This window comes from Suricata suricatta, chromosome 12 (genome assembly GCF_006229205.1).
Source record: "Suricata suricatta isolate VVHF042 chromosome 12, meerkat_22Aug2017_6uvM2_HiC, whole genome shotgun sequence".
Taxonomy (NCBI): domain Eukaryota; kingdom Metazoa; phylum Chordata; class Mammalia; order Carnivora; family Herpestidae; genus Suricata; species Suricata suricatta.
Window position 1 is genome coordinate 51045244 of NC_043711.1, and position 23555 is coordinate 51068798.

Genomic DNA, 23555 nt, shown 5'->3' on the forward strand with positions numbered 1-23555 from the left:
TGCATCGAGCTCTGCACTGACAGCTCAGAGCCTGGAGCCTGCTTCAGATTCTGTGTCTCCCTCTCTCTCTCTGCCCCTCCCCTGTTCATGCTCTGTCCTCCTCGCTCTCAAAAATAAATAAATATTAAAAACATTTTTTAACTGGAGGATTTGAATAGACATTTCTCCAAAGAAGATACACGAGTAGTCAATGAGCATATGAAAGCATCATTAGTCACTGGGAAAATGCAAATTGAAACTGTGGTGAGATACAACTTCACACCCACTAAGATGGCTAAAGTAAAAAATAAAAAAGACAGTAACAAGTGCTGAGGAGGGTGTAAAGAGATTGGAACCCTCCTACATTGCTGGTGGGATTGTATATTTTAGGCACAGCCACTTAGCCATGAACTTCAAGGGAAACAGTTTGGTAGTTCCTCAGAATGTTAAATTTGGGGTTACCACTTGACCCAGCAATTCTGTTCTAGGCATACACCCAAAAGAATTGGAAACGTGACTCGCAAAAGATTGTTCACTGACATCCATAGCAGCATCATTCATAAGAGCCACACAGTAGGATCAGTACGACTATCCATCAGCTGATGAATGGATAAGTAACTTGTGTTATATCCCATACAATGGATATTACCTGTTATTAAAAAGTAATACAGCACTGATACCTATTACAACTTGGATGTGCCTTGAAAACATTATCCTAAGTGAAGGAAGCCAGACACAAAAGACTGCAACATGATTCTATTTATATGAAACGTCTAGAAGAGATAAATATATAGAGACAGAAAATAGAGCAGTAGTAGCCAGGGGCTGGAGAGGGGTACAATGTGCGTGCTGACTGCTAAGTGATACAGTGTCCTTTTATTTGGAAGAACTATTCTAAAATTAGGTTGTAATGATTGTTGGAGCGCCTGGCTGGCCCAGTTGGCAGAGTACGCGATTCGATCTCGGGATCGTAAGTTCAAGTTCCATGTTGGGTGTAGATTACTTAAAAATAAAATCTTAAAAAAGATTGCGGTGATTGTGGTATGACCTTAGGCGTATACTACAACATGTTGCATTGGACACTTTACAGGGGTGAATTAGTAGTAGTATATGAATTCTGCCTTAATAAAACTGTGATACACTCTGGAGATTTGAAGGGGAGGATCTTGTTTGTATTGATATTCCATTCATTTGTTTATTCGCAAAGTTCTGCATGTGTGATTCGCTTCCGTGAAAACATTTTGCCAAGTGTTACCAGTTTGATGAGGAAGCTTACTAATGGCACCTGTACGTCATCGAATGAACATTTGAGTACGAGGCTTTGTGTTCAGTGGTCTTTTCAAGGAGCTGACAGTCTAGTATCAGGTTTTCTTTATGAATAGTACTAGTTATTGTATAAGAAACAAGTTGGCACCATGCATATTGTACGTTAAGATAATCTTTAGAAAATAAGTTGTGGGTGGAGGTGTTTGGGACCAGGGGGTGAGGATGAGCAGAAGATGGGGATGGAATTCTAGGTGAAGCTAATCAACAGGGCACGTGTGCAGACGGCCATGTATATATGTGGGTGCGTTGCTTTCCAGTTGAATGCCATCATTCGCTGTTCCCCATTGCTTGCAAAATAAGGTCCGAACTTGCTTGAGCACAGCACGGTAGAGAAGGCTACTGCAGAATTGCCATTCAGAAGAACTCCAGTGACCACAGTCTGGTTGCAAGTGGAAGGAAGAAGGGCTCATGGCCTTGGCTTGAACTTGTCTGCATAGCAAGCTCACTTTTACTTGTAATGAGTGTTTATTTGAGGGGGCTTTCTAGGTGCTGAAGACTTTGGATAGCCAAAGCCTGGCGCATCCCACAGCGTCCCTGGTCATGGGGCTGCTTCTCTCTGCTTTGTCTCTTTAATGCACTTTTGCTTTCCCTTGTACATTCCAGTGGCTGGATGGCGCCAGGCGCCCCCCCCCCCCGTCCCTGAGTGCTTGTTTGGTCTGCAGGATTTTTCCCCCCTGGCAAACTCCTGCTCCTCCCTCAAGACCCAGCTGGAGTACCATCTGCTCCGTTAAATGTCTCTGAATAGCATGTGACCTTGGGCAACTTGTTAAGCCACCTTTTTGCCTCCTCCTCTGTAAAATGAGACTTCGTAAGAATACCTACTTCATAGGTAATTAGGAGGATGACATGAACTTGTGTATATAAGCTTTCAAAACACCCAAGTAAATGCTCCTAAGTGTTACCTGTCATCCTGATTATTAATTTTGGGCAGAGTAGGTGGCTCCCTTGTCTGTGCTTCCTCTGCACATACAGGCCCTTCTGTTACTAACAAGGGTGGGAGGGCCTTGCAAATTCAATGAGAAGTCTCCAGGGTGGTCAAAACTATATAGATAAAGTTGTTTCGTGTGTTAAAGAAGATGGGGTAGTGAGTACACATTTACCCCATTTTATAGTCATTCCAGGGAGTCTGTGTTGGGATGGAGATTAGACTAGATGACTTAGGGTCCCTCTTCTAATGTAAAATCATTCCTGCCTGAAGGAGCCTCTTTCTGTGGAAATCCTGTGAATGGATGTGAAGTTGGGGTCTGGGGAAGGGACCAAGTAGAATGAGGGAACTGTAGTGACCTCCCAAATCTGCCTGACTCTCCTCCCCCTGCTCCCCAGCCCTGTCTGGTTCTAGACCAGCTCTGTTCCCAACCAGGAGACTCAGGCATATCTGGGGTGGCTCGGGAAATGGGCTGACTGTTTCATCCAAGGCCTCTTGGAACGAAGATTTGTCTCCTTACAGACATGAGGGCTCAGGGAGAAACTTTGCTTCAATGTTAATGCTCGCTGTCTCAGAGACATTACCTTCTGCATCTGTCCTGGGGCCCCATCAACTTCTGTCATTTTCATTTTTGCAGTGAGGCTGGCCACTTGATATTTTGGGGAAACCCACCCCTCTGTGCATTTAGGCGGAAAGCACGGGAGCTGGTGCTTGTCCTCACGTTTCTGTTCTATGTAGCGGGCACACAGTGGCTCTAGGAATGTCTGCCCCTCGGGTCCAGGGACTCTGGCTGTCAGCTCACGCAAGCTCAGCTGCACCTTTGAAGTGGAGGGCAAGCCTTTCATCTTCCCTCATTTTCACTTAACGACAGCGCAGCCTTTGATCAGCTCAGTTTTCCTCTTTCTTTTGCTTCCTAATGAGTCACTTGGAGGTAAGGAGAGCCCTGAAGTGGGCCCTGAACTGTCTACAGCTTTTATGAGCCCAGTGGTTGTTTGACCTTCATATCTTAAGTAAATATACAGGAGGGGTCAGTCCTTCCTGGCCTTTCATTGATAAAATTTGCTCACTGGCTAATGTAAACTTGAAAGGTGGAGGGGGATAGACAGGATGGAGAGAAGTTGAAATGAAATGTACGGTAGCATCCCCTCCTCTAATATTTTAAATTGTTTAGTTTGGGGAAGTCCCTTCGTCTTCAGACTTGCCTGTAAAACTCGGCCTCATGGGGATGCATCCTGTTTGAGAAACACATCAAATTCTGCCTGCTATTGAAATATTTGTTTTCAGATTAACTGTTACAAGTTTTTTGTTACTTTTAACAGTATCTTTTCTTGGCACTTGGTAAGGATACAAAGAGTGCTTGGGGCGCCTGGGTGACTCCGTCAGCTGAATGTCCAACTCTTGATTTGGGCTCAAACCATGATCTCATGGTTTGTGGGTTTGAGCCCTATGTTGGGCTCTGTGGTGTCAGTGAGGAGCCTGCTTGGGATTCTGTCTCTCCCTCTTTCTCTGCCCCTTCTCCACTGGGGCTCTCTCTCAAAATAAATATAAATAAACTTTAGAAAAAATTAAGCAGGAGGACAAAAAAACCCCGCATAATTGTTTTAAAAAGTTCTCTTTGCTCCTCTCCCCTGCTCATGTGCTGTCTCTAAGATAAAAACAATATTAAAAAATAAAGTTCTCCTTGATTTAATACACTTTTTGCATAAGGATCTTAAGATTTCGAATTAAAGTTAAAACCTAGGCAACATATGTGCAGTAGTCCATTCACACAGCTACTGTCAGATCCATATACTCTTTGCTTATGCTGTGCACCATTACTATACCACTGTTCGTTCATTCGTTCTTTCTTTTTAACATCTATTTATTTTTGAGAGACAGAGAGAGACAGATCATGAACAGGGGAGGGGCAGAGAGAGAGAGAGGGACACACAGAATCAGAAGCAGGCTCCAGGCTCTGAGCTAGCTGTCAGCACAGAGCCTGACGTGGGTCTCTAACCCACAAACTGTGACATCATGACCTGAGCCGAAGTCAGATGCTCAGCCGACTGAGCCACCCAGGCGCCCCCTATACCATTGTTCTGAATGTGAAACAAAAATACATTTGGTACTAAATACTCTTATACATAGATGAAATTAACCTTTTGCCTCTCCAGTAAATATGCAATAAATGGTTTAATATTCTCTTAAGATAGTATTCTTAGACTTTAAGTGCAGTAGTATTTTAATTGTTGGTTGAGGAATGCAAACATCTTTCAGTCATAGCTCATGTAAACTATAGTTACTGAATAAAATTTTTCCATAAAAAGACTCCAAAATACACTGCATGCTATGAAAAAGAAACTAATAAAGCTGCATATTAGCTCAACACTAATTTAATGAAGGATGTTATATTGTAATTGTTTAGAGTTGGTTTATTACAGCATGGGGTAGATTTCATTTTTAGTCTGTTTTTTTATTTTATTTAGTTTTTGTGGTTTTGGTACTTTTTAAAAAATATAACTTATTGTCAAATTGGTTTCCATTATTTGAGTCTGTTTTAAATCACTGTTAAGAATTTTTCTAAGTGTGTATTATTGAGATACTTGATATTTGTTCTTCACAACTCAGATGTTACCCGGGAAATACCTGTGAAATGAATTTTGTTTATTTATTCATGGACAGTTGGAAAATTTTAGCATACCTCCTGCAATTAAAACAATAGACATATGTATTTTATTTAAAGAAAATGAGTTTTGGCATACTGAATTTTTTCTCCAGCAATAAAAATAATTCCATTAGAATATTTAAAATGTCATAACAAAAATGTGGATGTATAAAGCTAATTAGCCTTTGTTAGATCACTCTGGAGAACCTAAAATAAAGACTTACACTGCTAAGTCAATCTTTATTTTTCTTCTTTTGTTTAAAAAAATTTGTTTTTAACATTTATTCATTTTTGAGAGGCAGAGAGAGACAGAGCAGAAGTGGGAGAGGGCCAGAGAGAGGAGGAGACACAGAATCTGAAGCAGGCTCCAGGCTCCATGCTGTCAGCACAGAGCCTGACGCAGGGCTGGAACTCACAATCGGGAATCATGACCTGAGCCGAAGTCGGACACTTGGACACTTAACTGAGCCACCCAGGCGCCCCAATTTTTCTTTTTTTATCTTGATAAGATAGAAAAGAGTATAGTGTTCAGCTTTTCCAGTTTGCATGGTTTCTCAGTTTATAAAGATCTTTCCTTAAAGTGTCTCTTGGACTTGCCTCTTCACTACCCGCATAGAGGTGAACATTTTTGACCCCATTCCTTACACGTGCGTCACTGCCCTGTCCCCACGCTCAGGTGTGTGCATCCCAGAAGTCGTCAGCATAGCGTCTGAAGGTTTGCCTTTGCCGCGTCAATACTTACGTGGCCCCTATCAGTTGCTTGTCATACTAGGTTTAAACATTCTGTGTTATCTGACCCATCTATTTAGCTTCAACTCTTCACTACTAGAAGGAATGAGCTCTTTGTACCATTTAGATTGGCCTTGGGCACATGCGCACACACGTGACCTCACCTTGCTCTATTTACTTAAGCGCTGTCCCCTCCTGGAATGCTCATACCCGGTATATCAAGTGTCCAAATCCTATCTACTTCTCAAATCCTAGTCTTGATGGTTAGAGCTAGAATTAATGCCTTCCTTCTACAAAATGTCTAGAGCTACTGCTGCTTTTTTTGATGTACTAAATTTATTTTTATCTTCACATTAATATTTGAACCCTTCATTTTAATTCCTATTGTAATTATTGATAGGTATAGTCTGTTTAATCAAAAGGTCTTTGCGATCCTCGATTATTATTATTATTATTATACTTTTTTTTTTTTTTTTTTGGTTTACTTATTTATCTTGAGGGAGAGAGAAAGAGCATGGGAGGGGCAGAGAAAGAGGCGAGAGAGAATCCCATGCAGGCTCTGCACTGTCAGCGTAGAGCCAGTTGTGGGGCTCGAACTCCTCGTGAGATCATGGACCTCGGCTGAAATCAAGAGTCAGATGCTTAATTGACTGAGCCACCCAGGCGCCCCTTACAGGTTACTTTAAAAGATTATAGCAGTTAGAGCAAAAAAAAAAAGTGGGGCGCCTGGGTGGCTCAGATGGTTGAGCGTCTGGCTTCAGCTCAGCTCATGATCTCATGGTCCATGGGTTCAAACCCTGTGTTGGGCTCTGTGCTGACAGCTCAGAGCCTGGGGCCTGCTTCTGATTCTGTGTCTCCCTCTCTCTCTGCCCCTCCCCCACTTGCTCTTCGCTTCTCTCTCTCAAAATAAAATAAAGACATAAAAAATTAAAAAATTAGTATAGATAAAACACTAACAAGATGCTTACCCTAGGCGAATCTAGTTGTAGGGAGTGGGATATTGTTCATTCAACTTTCAGTAGCCTAACATTTTTAAAAATTTTTTATTAAAATTTTTTTTTGTTTGTGTTTTTTATTTATTTTTGAGAGAGAGAGAGAAACAGTGTGAGCAGGGGAGGGTCAGAGAGAGAGGGAGACACAGAATCTGAAGCAGACTCCAGCTCTGAGCTAGCTGTCAGCACAGAGCCTGACGTGGGGCTGGAACCCAACAAACCGTGAGATCGTGACCTGAGCCGAAGCCGATGCTTAACCGACTGAGCCACCCAGGCACCCCCTAACATTTATTTAAAATAAAAAGTTGGAAAAAAATTACTCCTGTACTTAACTCGTGCAGTGATAAAATCCACAGAGTGTTACTTTAAGTGGCTCATTTGATTACAGTCTTCATGGTTATTAGGCACTTGAATTATGTCTGTGCCTGAGTTGTTAATGTTACTGTCACTCTCTCAGTATTTGAACTTTGTATTCTATTTTAATCCTTGGAAGATTTCACTCAGTGGCTTCTGAAACCAGCATGTTTCATGGTAAGTAATATAGTGAGTTAATGCATATCTGTGGGATAGCGGAACACCTTTCTGAGATATTTGACTTAGGATATTTGTTACCTCCTAGCTGCCTGCCTACTTCAGTACTGTTGGCGGAGTTTGGAGCTGATGAGATTTCATGTTTGGAATAGATAGGCCTGTATGTGACCTTCAGTAGTCCATATGCCAGTTTGTGTAAGAATTTTGTATTGATTCCTCCGAGCCTCTCCTTACTCCTCAGGGTCTGGATGAGTATATATTGCAGAGAACAAGATTGCCTATTTATCTTTAGAGACCATAACAAACACGATGGTATTGCTCAAAAATCTGTAGCTCTTGGGGGACCCTTGGGTGGCTTAGGCGTCCAACTCTCGATTTCAGCTCAGGTCATAATCTCACAGTTTATGGGACTGAGTCTGTGTTGGGCTCTGTGCTGACAGCACAGAACCTGCTTGGGATATTTCTCTCTCTCTCTCTCTCTCTCTCTCTCTCTCTCCCTCCCTCCCTCCCTCCCTCCCTCTCAAAAATAAACTTTAAAAAAAATCTGTAGCTTTTGAGTTGGAGGCAGGCACTACTGGGATGTCACTCAGGACTGCCGTGTTGGTGAGCCCTACCAGAGGGTGTCAGAAGAGATAGTCCTGGAGCTGGGGGTGGCAGGGTGCTCTGGGTTGGGTTTTGAAAGTGGAGATGAGTATGAATTGGCCCAGAGGAATTCTGAATGCACCTAACGGGGAGAGATGGGCATGGAAGCAAGCATAACTGAGTTGAGACTGTGACTGGGAAGGAAGAGGTGCTTTTTACTGAGCACCAATTATGTGCTAGGCGCCCTGCCAGGTTTCTTGTTTAATCTTTGAAATAGCTCAGGGCCTACGTGTAGGTTCATGTGGGCGTTTCCACACACATGAAAACAGTCCTAGGCAGTCGGGTTGCTGCCCCAGGATCACCTGCTGGCTCCCCCTGGAGCAGATGGGGAGCACTCCCACTCCCGTGCTCCTCGCCACTGCCTCCTGACCTTCTAGTTAGTTAGTGGCAACTGTATGTGCTAACTTGATGGTAGGAGAGGAACTGTCACAAACAGTGAGAGTGGCGTTTGGAGAAGTCTCCTTTTCCTCCACCATCTCATCCTGTCAGTGGGAAAGTCAACTGATGAAATTAAACCCATAGTATAATACATGGCCTCCTCTGGACTGGGAACTTTCTGTAAATTTTTAGTGATTCTCACAACAGTCCCTCAAGGTAGATGGTGAAATGGGGAGTCAAGAGAGGTGAACAGACCTTGCCAAGATCATACCTAAGTCTGATTCCAAAGCCCACTTCTGTTGAGTTTCTCTGCACGTGGCTAGGGTGGTCAGGGGTACAGAGAGAAGCCAGATACTTCTGGCCACATGCATGGTGTTGCAAACAGCTGGAATGAGTAAACTTTTCCTTCTATAAGCAGACTGTGATGAGTCCATTCCATGAGATTGTGGGAAATCAGAGGAAGCAATGTTTAATTTTCCAGTCTTACCTTTCAGTCCCAAAATTGTCTTTTTTTTTTCCCCCCCTTCCTTCAGTGGTCAGTGACTGATTCTACTTCCAGAGCTCCCACTCCAGCCAAACCCTCCAGAATTCCCTTCAAGTAAAGAATGCCTTAAAAATGCAAATACATATTACCTTTGATGTTTAACCTTTCACACTCTGAAGGGCTTAATGAGAGTGTTTCTTTGGGTGTTTTTACTCACATTACCCACTTAGGTTTACCATTTTCCCACAGCTTAATTTCTCTATTTTAATGCAAGACCCTTAAGAGGCTGCTCAACTGTTGAAGAGGTTAGAAGAAGCCTTTTTTGTTTCACTCTGTTCAGTGATTCCTTCTAAGAAGCATCTATGAGCTCTACCAAGGAGGAAATGGAGCCTCATTCTAATACCACCTGTAAAAATTTACTTCGGGGCGCCTGGGTGCCTTTTCTGTTTAGGAGGGTTCTGTGTGCCTGGCACTGAAAAGTTCTTGAGCTGCCTCTGCAGGATCATGCATTGGTGCCAGGACCTCAGACGGGGATTTGTGAGGACACGTGACACATTGTATCGATGTTCTAATATCCGGGCAGACACAGCCCTTCCGGCCTCACCGGTTCAGGGAAGTGGGGCTCACAATATGAAACTCAGTTTCCTGATTGACTCTGAATTCCCTGCAGCTCTGTCAGAGCCATGGTCCGGGTTTGGAGGACCAAGAATAGAAGCTGGTGTGGTCATTGGCCTGGCTCAGGAAACCAAGGACGTGGACAATTGTTTGAGCTTTTTGAGTCCCAGTTATGATTTACGAAGCGAAAACCCAACGTGGAACTGCGATCTGCTGATCTTCCCTAATTATGTCATTGTTAGATACCTGAAGTTTTCTCTGGGCTGAGGGGATACGTATCCTAAGCCGTTAATTTCCGTTCTCTTACTTTGTGGTAATTTTGCCGAGGTTACAGTATTGCATAGTCCGTGAAGAAGGTACAGTTAACTTGTCAATTGAATTCAGTACAGTAAATGAGATTGCAGGGATTTTTTTTAAACACCAAACACAACAAAATATTTTAAGTGGTTTAAAACTTGTTTAAATGAATAGCAGCATATGGGTGTGAATATAGTCATTTTTAATTGACTTTGATATATCTTCAGTTACTTCGTACTTTTTGATACTTAGATTAACCTTTATAAACATTTTATTGTCTATTCAGAATGGAGGTTGAGAATTCCAGACATTTTACTATTCCTCTAGGGTTGTTTTTCTTTTCTTTTTTTTCTCTTTCTGCTCTAATCCCCATGGAATTACAGATGTTTAAAACCGTTAAGGATTGTAGGGGCGGTTGGATGACTCAGTCCTTTGAGTGTCCCAGTCTTGATTTTGTCTCAGGTCATGATCCCAGGGTCTAGAGATTGAGCCCTGCCTGGGTTGGGCTCCTTGCTGAGCATGGAGCCTGCCTAAGATTCCCTCCCCCTCTCCCTCCCTCCCTCCCTCTCCTGCCCTGTCCCTCCCCCTCACTCCTTACCCCAACTCATGCCTGCCCCTCTCCCTCCCTCCCTCGCTCTCTCTCTCTAAAATACAATACAATAAAGTAAAGTAAAATAATAAACAGGAGCAAACCGCTAAGAGTCGTGGACAGGAGTCCTCCACCCTGAGGCCCCAGCCGCACGGGCTTGGTCTGGGAGCAGGCACCGGCCAGGCTTGCTGAGTTGCAGACACTCTCCCTTTTTCCTGTCTTCTTCCCGCTTCTTTTCCTTAACCTGTAAAGCATCCCGCACAGCTAAGAAGAATATGACAATGGGGATTTGGATGCCTGGCTTCCCCTCCCAGCTCTTCTGCGGATCAGCTCTGAGACGTAAGCAGTTCACTCAGTTCTTGAAACATGAGTCCCCTTCGCACAGTTAGGGAACTGTTCTTGCCTTCTTCCGTTAGAGGACCATAGTAAGGAAAAACCGGAATACTCATATCCTTAAATGCTTTAAAAATAAACCATGCTGACATAAGAAACCCCTGACAAAGTGTAACATTTACAGGGTTATTTGAAATTCTGATTACGAAGGCAATGTTGCAGCGTCACATTTTAATCCTTAATTATAATATCAGCAGTCAGCAATATACTATATACTGTAAGGGTTGTTTTTTTTGTTTTTTTTTTTCTTCTTTTCTCAACAGTCTCCTTGTTGCTCTAAAGAAAAGCCCAGAGCAGCTCAAATGATGCTCCACTGGGGGTCTGGGCTGGCTGCACTGGAGAAAACGTTGGCTGAGGTTTGGCCTCCAGATGTGGGATGGGGCTCTGCAGGCCTCCGGCTGTGGCTCCGGCCGCCAAGAGGGGCGGGGGGCCAGTGGTGGGGGCACGGGGTACGGTCATGGCCGTGGAGCGTCGCCCGGCTGGCAGACACTATGTCACGGCTTTTATCTCTGCTGGCTCGCCCCGCTTGCTTTGGTCATGTTGCCTAATGGCCCTCCTCTCAAAAGAGCAAAAAGGGAAGCAGGATGGGGAGAGCCACCAGCCCAACTGTGGGAGAGAGTTCGGCTTCACTGTCTTCTCCCAGCTGCGGTCCCCGAGACAAAGAAGTATTATTTGAGAGAAACTGAACCCATGGGGCCGCTGCCCTGCACGGTCCTGGGCGTGAGGCGAGAGCAGTTTTATCTGGGTGTCTCTGGCCAGGAGGGTGATGTCAGTCTGCTCACCCTGGGCTGTGGTCGGACAGGAGACGGCTCCATGTAGCCGAGAGGTTTTTGCTGGGGGCGGGGGGGGGGGGGGGGGGGGGGGGGGGGGGGGGGGGGGGGGGGGGGAACAGAGCTGGGGTTTTCCTTCTTTGATTTAGGTTCAAACATGATAAAAAGGATGGGGAGGGGAGTACAACCTCTACAGTCTTAAACACTGGCGAAAGGAAGGTTTTGAGTATGGAAGGCAATATAGATTTTTGTGGAAAATCTGCCTTCCCTTTTTTTAAATACATTTTTTTAATGTTAGTTTATTTTTGAGAGAGAGAGAGAGTGTGTGTGTGTGTGTGTGTGTGTGTGTGTGTGTGTGTGTGTGTGTGAGAGCAGGGGAGGGGCAGAGAAACCCAGAATCTGAAGCAGGCACTGAGCTGTCAGCACAGAGCCTGAAGTGAGGTTTGAACTCAAAAATCACAAAATCATGACCTGAGCCACTCAGGTGCCCTAAAAATCTGCCCTTTTTGAGGGTAAGGGCAAGATAACTTTTTAAAGTACACTTGTACCTTCCCCCCTCTCTGTAATCACAAAGACACTGTCATTTCAGCCTTGTGCTGTTGGACTGATCTCCATAAAATGACAATCAATACCATGATTTTGATGAATTACTGGTGAGGCATGCACAGCCTTGGATGCAGTCACAAAGGCTTGTGTGGCAGTTGGCCCACTGAGCTGGTGAAGTGGTGTGGTGACCAGGAGCCACGGAACCCGGGTTCTGAAGCTGCTTCTGTTTTTCCCTGGAATCCCTTACGGCCTTGGCACCAAACTAGTTGCCTCACCTCCATGTGGAAGGCGTTGGCCTTCATCATTCCATTGTATGAAAGTCAAATCAGCATTTTGTGCACCAGATTATATTTATTTCCAGTTTCAGTGTCCTAACGATAACGTTCTTAGGGTATTGAATACGTGAGTGAAGTTGAAACATGGAGTATTAGAAGTGTCCTCTATTTTTAATCACATTCCTTCTAAGGATGAGGTAAATTAATTAAGAATATGTAGTTGAGTGAATCACTGTTTTCTCCTATTGTGGAAGGTGTGTCCTGTAAAAGTTAGTATTTCTTCATAGGCAACAAAAATATGCCTTAACTTCAGCAGGTGGACATGGTGTAGAATGGAGAAGACATTTAGAGCAAAAGTTAGGCCAGGAAGGTGGTATAATCAAACTGCCTAATCTTACAAATGAAGAAGCAGGCTACTGAGACCAGTGCTGTTCTGAAGGCCCTCCAGGCTGGTTCCATCCTACATCCAGTCTAAGACCAACCATTATTTCATGTCCCACTGAGAAAGAAACTATCTTGCTTATGAAAATATGGCAGTCAAATGTAAGACAAACTTTTAAGCTCAGCTATATTAAAATATAGGAAACGAAGAGTCTTAGAATCTGCGCAGGATTCTGAAACTAGGCCACATGTCTCTGGGTCTTGTCCCCTTGCCTTGCTTACCCCCTACCTTCTTCTGACTGGAAAACAGAAAATTAGAATTTTCTTCTAATATCTCACCAGAATCATCATATGGCACATCATAAAGCTAAGCAATTTTATCTTTTTGCTCAACTTGGTTTTCTTCCATTGAAACAATAGATGCTGATTCTTGTGAAATATTAGGCCAGAAATCTTCGCTCATCTTAAGCTGGAAGACATATTTAAGGAATATTTTCGATCCCTACATTAGAACTGCCACCAGGACTGAGAGAACAGCAGCCATGTAATCTTTGCTTGTGTGTTGGGCATTTTCTGAGTAACCCATCCCTATATAAAGGGGCCAAATGCATTTTAAAACTCAGTTCCTTTTGTTACAATCAGAATTTTCTTTTTAAGTTGACAATCGTAGTGAGAGCTTGAGAAACTTAAAACACGGGTTTCTCAGATCTCCTTTCTCTTATTTATTTCTGAAAATGATAATCTTGTCTCTCTTTTCAATTACCGAACCATGGTGAAATTTAGAATCTATGTTAGTTCAAGCGCAAAGAGTCTTTTACGCCTCAGATTAAGTTCCTTTTGTTGTGTATTCTTTTCCTCCCCTGCTTGTGGTCAGAGTCTGTTATGTCATTTGCTTTTCAGACAGTACTTTGCACAGGCCTTGGCATACAAGGGTGCTCACACACAACATAGTCTGGGTAAAAGCTGAGCTGGACCTTAATAGAACCCTGATGAATCCAAGTACCTACCTAACCTGCTTTTGTTTAACTGAATAGTATTTTAAAATATTACCCAGAGTTAACATCGGAGAGAGCTACATGTAGCTGTAACAACACAAGGCTTATTTTCATTCCAGGGAGAATTAATGGATGCTTGTTCTCATTTAACAGTTCAGTATGAGAACCTTGAGGTAGAAAAGGAACTAATGATACTGGCATCTTTTATCATCTACTTACATATATATTTTTATTTTTTAGGGGTGAGGGTAACAGCTTTATTGAGATATTCACAGCAATACAATTCACCCACTGAATGTATACACCCCAGAGATTTTGAGTATATTCACAGAGTTGTGCAACCTTCACCACAATCCATTTTAGAACATTTTTTAAATGTTTATTTTTGAGAGAGAGAGAGAGAGCAAGTGCGTGCGTGCACAGGGGAGGGGCAGAGAGAGAGAGGAGACACAGAATCAGAAGCAGGCTCCAGGCTCTGAGCTGTCAGCACAGAGCCCGATGCGGGGCCTGAACCTGTCAACTGTGAGGTCATGACCTGAGCTGAAGTCAGATTGCTTAACCGATTGAGCCACCCAGGCGCCCCCCTCCCCTTCATGTTAGAACATTTTCATCACCCCCATAAGAAACCCTTCACTCCCTGGCAGTCACTTCCCATTGCTCCTTCTCCCAGCCCCCAGAAATCACTCATCTATTTTTTGTCTCTTTATATTTGCCTTTTCATATAAATGAAATCAAACAGTATCAGCCTTTTAGGTATGGCTGCCTTCACTGAGCATACTGTTTTTTAGGTTCTTTCATGTCATAACATGAATCAGTACTTCATTGCTTTTTGTGGCTGAATAATGTTCCACCTCATGGATAGACCCCATGTTTTCTGTACCCATCTGTCAGTTGGTGGACATTTGGGGTTTGGGCTATTATGAATAATGCTGCTATGAACGTTACTGTATACGTTTATATGAATATATGTTGTAATTTCTCCTGGTTATATGCCTCAGAGCAGAATTGCTGGATAAACATACCGTACCGCTATGTTTAACCTTTTGAGGAACTGCCCAAAATTGTTTTCCTTGGGAGTTGCACCATTTTACGTTCGTACTAGCAGTGCACAAAGGTCCCAAAGTCCCCACATCCTTGTCAACACTTGTTATTTTCTGTCTTTTGATTAGCTCTCCTAGTGTGTGTATGTGGAATCTCACTGTGGATTTTATTTGTGATGGCTCGTGATGTTAGACATCTTTCTTTTGTGTGTTGGCTGTTTGTGTATCTTTCTTTGAGAAATGTCTATTTAGATCTTTTCCTATTTTAATTTTTAAATTTTTTAATGTTTATTTAATTTTGAGACTGAGACAGAGCATGAGTGGGGGAGGGGCAGAGAGCGAGGGAGTCACAGAATCTGAAGCAGGCTCTAGGCTCTGAGCTGTCAGCACAGTTCCTGACACAGGCTTGAACTCATCAACTGCGAGATCATGACATACGCCAAAGTCAAACACTCGCCGACTGAGTCCCGCAGGCGCCCCATAGATCTTTTCCTATTTTTATTTAAAAACTTTTTTTAATGTTTTATTTGTTTTTGAGAGAGGGACAGAGTGCAGGTGGAGGGAAGGGCAGAAAGAGTGGAGACACAGTATCCAAATCAGGCTCCAGGCTCTAAACTGTCAGCATATGCTGAGTCCAACATGGAGCCCAAACCTGCAAACTGGGAGATCATGACCTGAGCTGAAGTTGGAAACTTAACCGACTGAGCCACCCTGGTGCCCTTCTTTTCCTGTTTTTAAATTGAACTCTTTTTTGTTGAGTTCTGAGTATAAATATATTCTTAACTAGAACTTCTAAAATTCCTTATTCTGTGGCACCTTTGCTGTAACATGTGCTATAACTTTCTCACCTGGGCACCCCATTGCCCTGCCTCATTTATTTATTCAGTCAGTGTTTACCATCCATTTTACTATGTGGAAGGTATTGTGCTCTGCATTCTTGAGTGCATAAAATGAATTAAGTGTCCCTTGCTTCAAAGAGCACAAAACAAGGTAGGAAGGGAAATATCATAGGGATAAATTTCTCTGGGTATTCAGAAGAAGAAATGACTTAATTTTTGTTTTAGAGAGAGAGAGAAAAGTGTGTGTGTGCGCGCGCGCATGTGAGAGCCAGAAGGGGGTATAGGGAGAGAGAGGGAGGGAGGGAGGGGGAGAGAGAGAATTTTAAGCAAACTCCATGCTCAGTTGACAACCCTGGGATCATGACTGGAGGAAACTGAAATCAAGAGTCGAATGCTCAACCCAAGAATAGCTAGCTTTTAGATTGAGGAGTCAAGGAAGACAACCTGAAGGAGGAGGCATTTTAAGTGGCCTTTGGAAGGCCGTTGGAAGAAGCCAAATAAAGGCCCTCGGGTTAGAGTGAGATCTCTCTGCTGTGGTGTCCAGTCTAGGTTAACCTCTAGGGCTCTGACATTTCCAGAGCTTACAGAAGGGGGACACCGGGAGCAAAGGCCGGGAAGGCCGTGGGACCCCTTGTTGGTTATCAGTGCAGAAGCAGTGTGGAGGGCACCTCACCAGCCACTGGCAAGTCCCCAGCTGTTTGGGTCACATGGGTTGACCTGCTGTGGAAGACTGTGTTTATAGAAATGTGTAGGATGATGCAGGTGTGGGAGGGGCTGAAATCAGCACAGCCGTGTTTCTGACTTGGAGACAGATAGGTGCTTTTGAGGACAGGAAGGCCCGTAGTGAGGAAACTTTTGTGAAAATGGTTTAATCTCGTGGTTTCCGAGTTTATTTAACCATGGGTTCACTTTTTAGTTTTTTAAACGTAGGGCACCTGAGACCCATGCTCTTTGCCTTTTGCTGCCTTGGTTCGGTGTTAAAGAAGGAGGAACTGCTTAGTAGGTGTTGGCAGGTTGGTACTTGGTCGATTGCAGGGCTGTGGATCAGAGCTGGGTTCTGAGGGCCGCAGGAGGGTCAGGTGTTAGCTGGTCCATTCCCCGTGTTGTAGGCAGGACTTAGAGGGAAGTGTGCGCCCATACTCTCCTGGTCCTAAATAAAGTGGCGGCGTCCTGCCAGTGTCTTGACTCTCAGGCTGTGTGTCCTCAATGTTACTGAAATAATTTGAAGCTTCCTTGTCCCTTACACAATAGTAGTAGCAAATCCTACTTTGGAATACAAGGAGTTGGACTGGGGTCCTTGAGTGGAGGCCCAGAGATGAATGGAGGTGTGTAACTAACCAGACCTGTTTCTGCATTTCTGCGGACTCCTTCCTTCTCCCCTCAGTTCCTTTGCTCCAAACCACACATGGACCTTGCGTGGTGTTTACAAGGGGACGTCACTCTGATAGGCAGAGGGCATCGGGCTTGTTTACACTAAACCTCTTACCCCTGGGTAGGTCCCCACATGTCTGGACACACGGTTTTCTCAGTCCAGTGAGGAGTCCCAGTGTGCAAGGCCCCTTCTAGCACTAACGACATGCAAGTCCCCATTGTCTATAGGGGGTTTGGTAGAGTTTCATCACAGCCCCTGGGGGTGGGGGGAAAGAGCCAACCTGTGGGTACTTCACTTTCCAGGTTAGAAATCCCAGGATTTTCAAAGGAGTCCTGCGGACCTTCTACTCTCTCTGACAGACACCAGTGATTTCAGTCTTAAAGATAAGCAGTGTGTGCATTTGATGAATGTAGACTGCCAACAAGCTTATATTAGGATGGAAATTGGGGAGTGGAGTAGGAACATTGTTCTTATTCCAGGAGTTTTGCTTTTGGCTTAGCATGTATGCTCGTGTTGAGAGGAGTGACTCTTCTTTTTTTGGAGGGATTTGAATTTGTTGCTGTGGTGGCAGTTTCCGTGGCAACTGCTGTTGTTACACATCTGGCATCGGATAACGAATGTAGTTCCCAAAGTCCAGGAGTCCACACAAAGCCAGAGTTCTCCTCATACCCACAAGCCCCTGCCAAGGATGTAGAGACACACAGGGTGCGGGGTGTGGTGGCTCTGTGCCGTGTTGAGGAGACTCGGTTGGAGAGTTCCTGGGGGTTATCATCAGGGCTGCTCCGAAAGTTAGCTGGGCTACTGACCTTTTATACTGGAAATTCCCTCTTCCCTTTCTGTGGAGGAGGAGGGTACGAGAGAAAGGGGCATATTGGGAAAGAATATTTTCTGATTTGTCACAATACAAATATTAGCATGGGTTTTTTGTTTGCTTTTTAAAATTTTTTATTTTATTTTTTAGGGAGAGAGCAAGCACAAAATGGAGAGAGAGGCAGAGGGGAAGAGGGAGAGAGAAAATCTTAAGCAGACTCCACACTTAGTGCAGAGCCTGATGTGGGACTCAGTCTCATGACCTTGGGATCATGATCTGATGAGCCAAAATCAAGAGTGGATGCTCAGCCAATCCAGCTACCCTGGCTCCCCTGTTTGCTTGCTCTTTTCAGTCAAAAATGCATTAGATAGGAAATAGAGGAGAACCAGAAGAATCCTGCTGAATGTCTGAATGTGGCAGGCCAGCGTTTGGCCTGTTTTTAGCTATTTCTTTAAAATGGAAAGTTCCAGTTTGCTTTGGGGCCAAAATTCCTAAAAGAAATCCTGCCTGGAGGTGTACTATGGGGTCACCATATATTTGTGAGTTTATATCTTGCTGACTCAATTGGCAAAAGTTTTATTTTTCCTGGTAAACATTCAGGAGGTTTTTCCCTCAGTCCTTTCCCTAACAAAACCATATTTGTCATATGTGTATGAAACAGCTGAGTGTTAAGACGGTGCACGCATCTGTGATGACACAAAAAGGAGTGGTGGCAAACAAAGATTTCCTGTCTCAGGTGCCGCAAGGTCTCACAGGAAGTTGACTTTATTCTAATATTTCTCACAAATTGTGACCAAGTGGAAACAAAATTGGTCAGGCCTTAGAGACCAATAAAAATAGCACAACAAAAGGGTTATTATTTGTGAAAAGTTTAGGTTCCTCCCCCATATGACTTAGAAAACTTCAAGTTTTCTCTTAAAGTCATTATTACTCTTGTTTATAAACTTTAGAGGATGCAAAACCTTTATTATAATAAAGGGCCATGCTTGTTTTAATGAATAATGAAGCACAAAGTTATTGCCTAGTACAAAGCCTTTTAAATTACAGGAATGAGAAACAGCAAGATTTGGAGTCCAATCACAATGTGATTTCTCACTTGAGTGTTCGGCTTTGAAAATGTTCGAGAACTGCACCTGTGCGTTAAACTCATGACAAATCATATGTAGGAACTTTGGGCCGATAATAGCCAAAACACACTTAATGTGCCATTTTTAGCATGCTGTAAGAAAGAAATGTTTATTTTTCATTAAACAATGTGTTTTTCTTTTGGGGCAAAAAATGTGAATTATGAACCCATAAATTTTCCTCATTCTCAAGAAAAAAATAATGTCCCCAAACTGTAATAAAATGTAACCGGTGAGAAAAGTGAGTTTCTGGTTGGGTTCTAATGAATCCTCTGTTAGGTCATTCTTTTACAGGTATGGAGTTGAAAGACCTTTATTGTTTTAAATGAACTTTTGAGATGGTTTGTAGTCAATACTTTTATCCCTCTGTTACTTTATTTGTTACTTTTAATTTTAAGCTGTACCCTAAAGAGTTATTGAAGAAGTGGTCATTATGTGACATGACGGAGGGGTTAGCAGTATATACATTTTAACATTTAATGAAGGGCCATGCTTATGGTATACCTTCAACCGCGGTGTGCCACTTCCATCTCAGTAAAGCTGGGGGATGGGAATGAGTTACTGTGTAGAAAACCACATTTATGCAAAATGTCTTGTGCTTGGCAGCTAACCTGGTACTCAGGCCATGTTCTGAGAATGGCAGGCAGCCTGTCCTGTTGCCAAAACTTTCCACGGGGAGTTGTTTTGCAGGGGGCGGGCGGGGAAGCAGGGTGCCGCGGAGGGGGCGTTTCTTCTGCTCCGTGACGACACCCTCTCTCTCTGCATAGGTGAAGCTGCTCTCAGAGGAGAACCCAGGATGCAGACCCTCCCTGTGGCGTCCGCCCTTGGCAGCCACCGCACAGGCCCACCGCCCATCAGTCCCAGCAAGAGGAAGTTCAGCGTGGAGCCAGGGGATGATGGCCTGGACTGTGAAAATGACCATGCTTCCAAGATGAGTCGCATCTTCAACCCCCATCTGTAAGTTTCCTCTTTCTGAAGCGGGGGTCTTCTGGTGTTGGCTTCCCTGGCAGCTTCGTGCCAGCTGTGAGGTGAAGGATGAGTGATGCTAACCCGCCAGGCGGGAGAGGAACCGATTCCAGTAACTTGTGGGGCGGCGCCATCTTCTTTCTTTCCTACGGACCACACTGTGCGTGCTCCCGTGGGTGCTAGCTTTCTCTTCCAGCATCTCGGGGGTGGGTGGCTGAGGACTGCCTCGTCTTGCCTGTACCAAATGCTGGTTGTTAGGAGAATTGATCTTTGGTGAATGTCTTCTGGGCTGGGGAATGGAAGGAAAGGGTAGCACCCAAACAGGCTTATGTAAAATGTTTTGCTTGGGAGTCTAGAATTGCACATGAAAAAGTATGGTAGTCCCTGTTATCTGCGGGGTGTATGTTCCGAGACTCCCCACAGATGCCTGACACGCAGATGCACCAAACCCTGCATGTGCCCTGTTTTATCTTAGACTTACATACCTATGAGAAAGTTTAATTGATAAATTAGGCACAGTAAGAGATTATCGATAATCAGTAATAGAACAGTTATAACCGTATATTGTAATAAAAGTATGTGAATGTGGTCTTTCTCTCAGAATATCTATTGCACTGTGCTCACCCTTCTTCTTGTAATGATGTGAGATGATGAAATGAGGTGCAGTGAGGTGAGTGGCGTAGGCATTGGCAAGTAGTGTTAAGCTGCTGTTGACTTCCTGACAGTATGTCAGGAGGACCGTCAGCTTCCAGACCGCCGTTGACCAGGGAAAGCGAAACTGCAGAGAAGAGGGGACCACAGTTCTATTAATTCTCACCTTGTGTGTTCGCGGTAAAAACGTAAGACCTTCCTAAAGTGGGAAAGACGAAGGGGCGCCGGGGTGGCTGGCTCAGTCGTTTGAGCCTCCAACTTCAGCTCAGGTCATGATCTCACTTTTGTGGGTTCGAGACCCGCGTCAGGCTCTGTGCAGACAGCTCGGAGCCTGGAGCCTGCTTCAGATTCTGTGTCTCCTCTCTCTCTCTCTCTCTGCCCCTCCACCTCTCATGCTCTGTCTCTCTCTGTCTCAGAAATAAATAAAATATTAAAAAATTTTAAACAAAAATAATAGGAAAGACAGCTTCTTGTGTTGGCAGTGAGGTGCTGCTCATGGCCTAAGAGCCTCTTGTAGCTGTTAGAGAGCCGGTCCTCCGTTCGGCCACCAACACTGTTTATAATTATGACATGAGTTGCTCCGACTCTCTGGGCCTCCGTTTCCTGACTTGTAAAACAAAGGGTTTGAAATGAAAGTTCTCTGAATGTGTGAAGCGTTACCACATGTACAGTAGGAAAACAGCTTGCCTCAGTGCGCCTCGTCCCTCTTTGCACTTTCTTCTTACTACGCATGCCCCGCAAAGTGGGTGGAATGTTTGCTCACATGTTTTCAGGACTTGGAGACACCCAACCAGGTGCCCGGAGCGTCTGCTCTGGCAACTGCAGAGCCATTTGGCACTATCAGAGTGTGGGAGCTTGGAGGGGGCCGGGGCGGGAGGGGGGATAGGCCTGATTGTTAGAAGGTGTAGCTTTGTATATCCAGGTAAAAGGATCCTCCTCTTCTCCCCCTTCTGGAGCATGAATTAATGTTACATAATTATTCAAAATGCTTGGCTTCCCCAGTTGTGATTTCTGAGGATGCTGCTGTTTCTGGCAGGAGCATGACTGCTCAGAGTTCCTGTTTTCTCATTGGAGGAGACCTTGTGCAGTGAGAGGTAGCCAGTAGCGCCAGCAGCCTCTGCTGCCTCAGCGCCAGCAGCCCTGGGCATTCCATGCATTCCAGCCCGCTTGGACTGTTGTGTTCAGTCATAAGACACACTGACAGAGGTATTTATCCTCAAATAAATCACTGTAGTGTTAGTCAGAGGCTGAGCCTGCAGTCTGGAGCCCTGGAATTTGCTGCAATCAGGAATCCAGCAACAAGGCACTGCAAAACAGTGCACTCTCCCAGAGAGGGAGAGGCTGGTCCTTCAGATGCCGGCGCTCAGCTGTTCGTTCCTTCCTTTGTTACCAGGAGTTTCTTCTTTGCTGTCCTCTTCCCTGAAGCCCAAATAGGAGACACTTGGTTTTTTGGTTTGTTTTTATTTTTGTTTTGGAAGGAAAGGGGAGGTGACTCTGAAACGTTATGTATTGTAAGCAAACATGCCTTGGTTTAAATTTCAATTTCTGCCACTTCCTTGGACACTTAATTTACCTGGGCCCAATATCCTTCCCTGTAAAATGGCATTGATATCAGTTCACGTGAGGGCTGCTGTGAGCACGAACCACCATATGCAAGGAGTCTGGTGCCGTGCAACACTCGGGTGACAGCAGCTATTACTTTTATTATTAATGTCACTTATTCCGATATTGATAACAGCAACAGAGGATAAAAATACTGTTATGGTGGATTTCAGCCAGAATGTCTTGGGCTCAAATTTGCAGCTTTTTTATCTTTCAGTGGAAGTAATCATAGTTGTTTCCTCCTGGGATAATTGTAAATACAGTGCTGGCCCAATGGGAAGCCCCCCTCACCGCCTCAGTCATTATTAATATTATTATTACAGTGTGTAAGCAGAAAATGATTTTGTAACTCCTTAGGTGGTGACAAATATGACTTTGAAGTATAGATGGCTATAAATAATTTATACTATGTTATAATTAGAGTGAGAACACTATAAATAAAGTGTAAATAGAATTGCTCGATTTCCTGTGCCTGTCATCATGAAGAGTTTCAGGAAAATAGAAATAGCAGCAGCCCCGTTGGCCATTTTTCCCTGGACTTGCGGAAGAAAGGTGGTCAGTGTATGATCATTCTGGTGTCACTGTTCACCTGTGATAATTATTTGTTTCAGCAATAATAACAATGTTTCTCTGTATCTTCTAAGAGCCGAATGACTAGTTTTGTAGGCAAATCAGAAAGATGCTGCATCTGTTACTTCTTCATGTTGTAGGGTGTTTATTATTGTTGTTGATTTGATGAAACGTTTCCTCTTGGAGCTGTGGCCTGTTCCCTCCTTTTTATTTAGTAATGCCTGAGAGGTTTTTTTTTTTATAATAAATTACAAACTGATATCTGATTGGACAAGAGTGGTCTAGTATATTTGTCTCTTTAAGGAGATTACAAAATGATGTTTGCCTTTAATCTTCTGAGAATGTGTTAATGTCGTGTAGCGAAAATGTGTTTTGTTTATTTTATCACAAAAGAAATCACAGTAATTCTGGGCATCGAGTGTAATGTTGTTGAAAAACAGTTTTGACAGCTAGTAAGAGCGTTTCAAAGATGCAAGGCTTGGCTACATTTCATTATAACCGTCTGACTGAGATACTTCCCAGTAGAAAGGAGGGGATTAAGTGTCTCTGAGCCACAGTAGGAAGCTACAGAGGACTGAATTTCATCTGATTTCATTCCAGGAGGAGGAGGAGGAGAGAAGAGAGTGTCCTCAGTGATGTCTCTGGAACTTGGAAATTGAGAATTCCTGGGTTCCTATTCCACCCCTTATAGTCATTTGAATTCTTCATTAATTTTCTTATTAATATGGTGACTCAGAGAAATATATATATTTTTGTCTCCTAAGAAAAGTGTTAGAAATATGAATGTCTTCTTTGGAAGTTGAAAGATACTGTGTCTCTTAGAAGGAAAGTGGATTAAGTAAGGTCTGGGGGCACGGCTGTTGGGATTCCTCTCATGAAAATGTCAAGAAATAATTCTTTTCTAGGATCCTGGAATTCAAGTGTGATCTGTTAAGGAAGAGCTCCTTTTCCCTTCTCTGTTACCCATATGGACTCTTGGATTCCTATTATATAGCTGTGAATCTGGTGAAGAATACACTTTGTTATTGATCCTCTTGTAACCTACCTGTGCCAGCCATGGAATCAACCATTTCTTCAGGGGACGCTGGT

The 23555-nt window shown here is 43.8% G+C and overlaps 1 protein-coding gene across 4 annotated transcripts in view; it reads left to right on the forward strand.

Annotated features, from left to right (window-relative positions):
* The window catches only part of VGLL4 (vestigial like family member 4), a 154355-nt gene that overhangs the window by 93716 nt on the left and 37084 nt on the right, over nt 1-23555 (forward strand). For all 4 annotated transcript variants that reach the window (XM_029917419.1, XM_029917421.1, XM_029917420.1 and 1 more), the window contains one exon: nt 19445-19634. In XM_029917419.1, coding sequence (XP_029773279.1) covers nt 19445-19634 — 190 coding nt within the window. The remainder of the gene's footprint in view (nt 1-19444; nt 19635-23555) is intronic.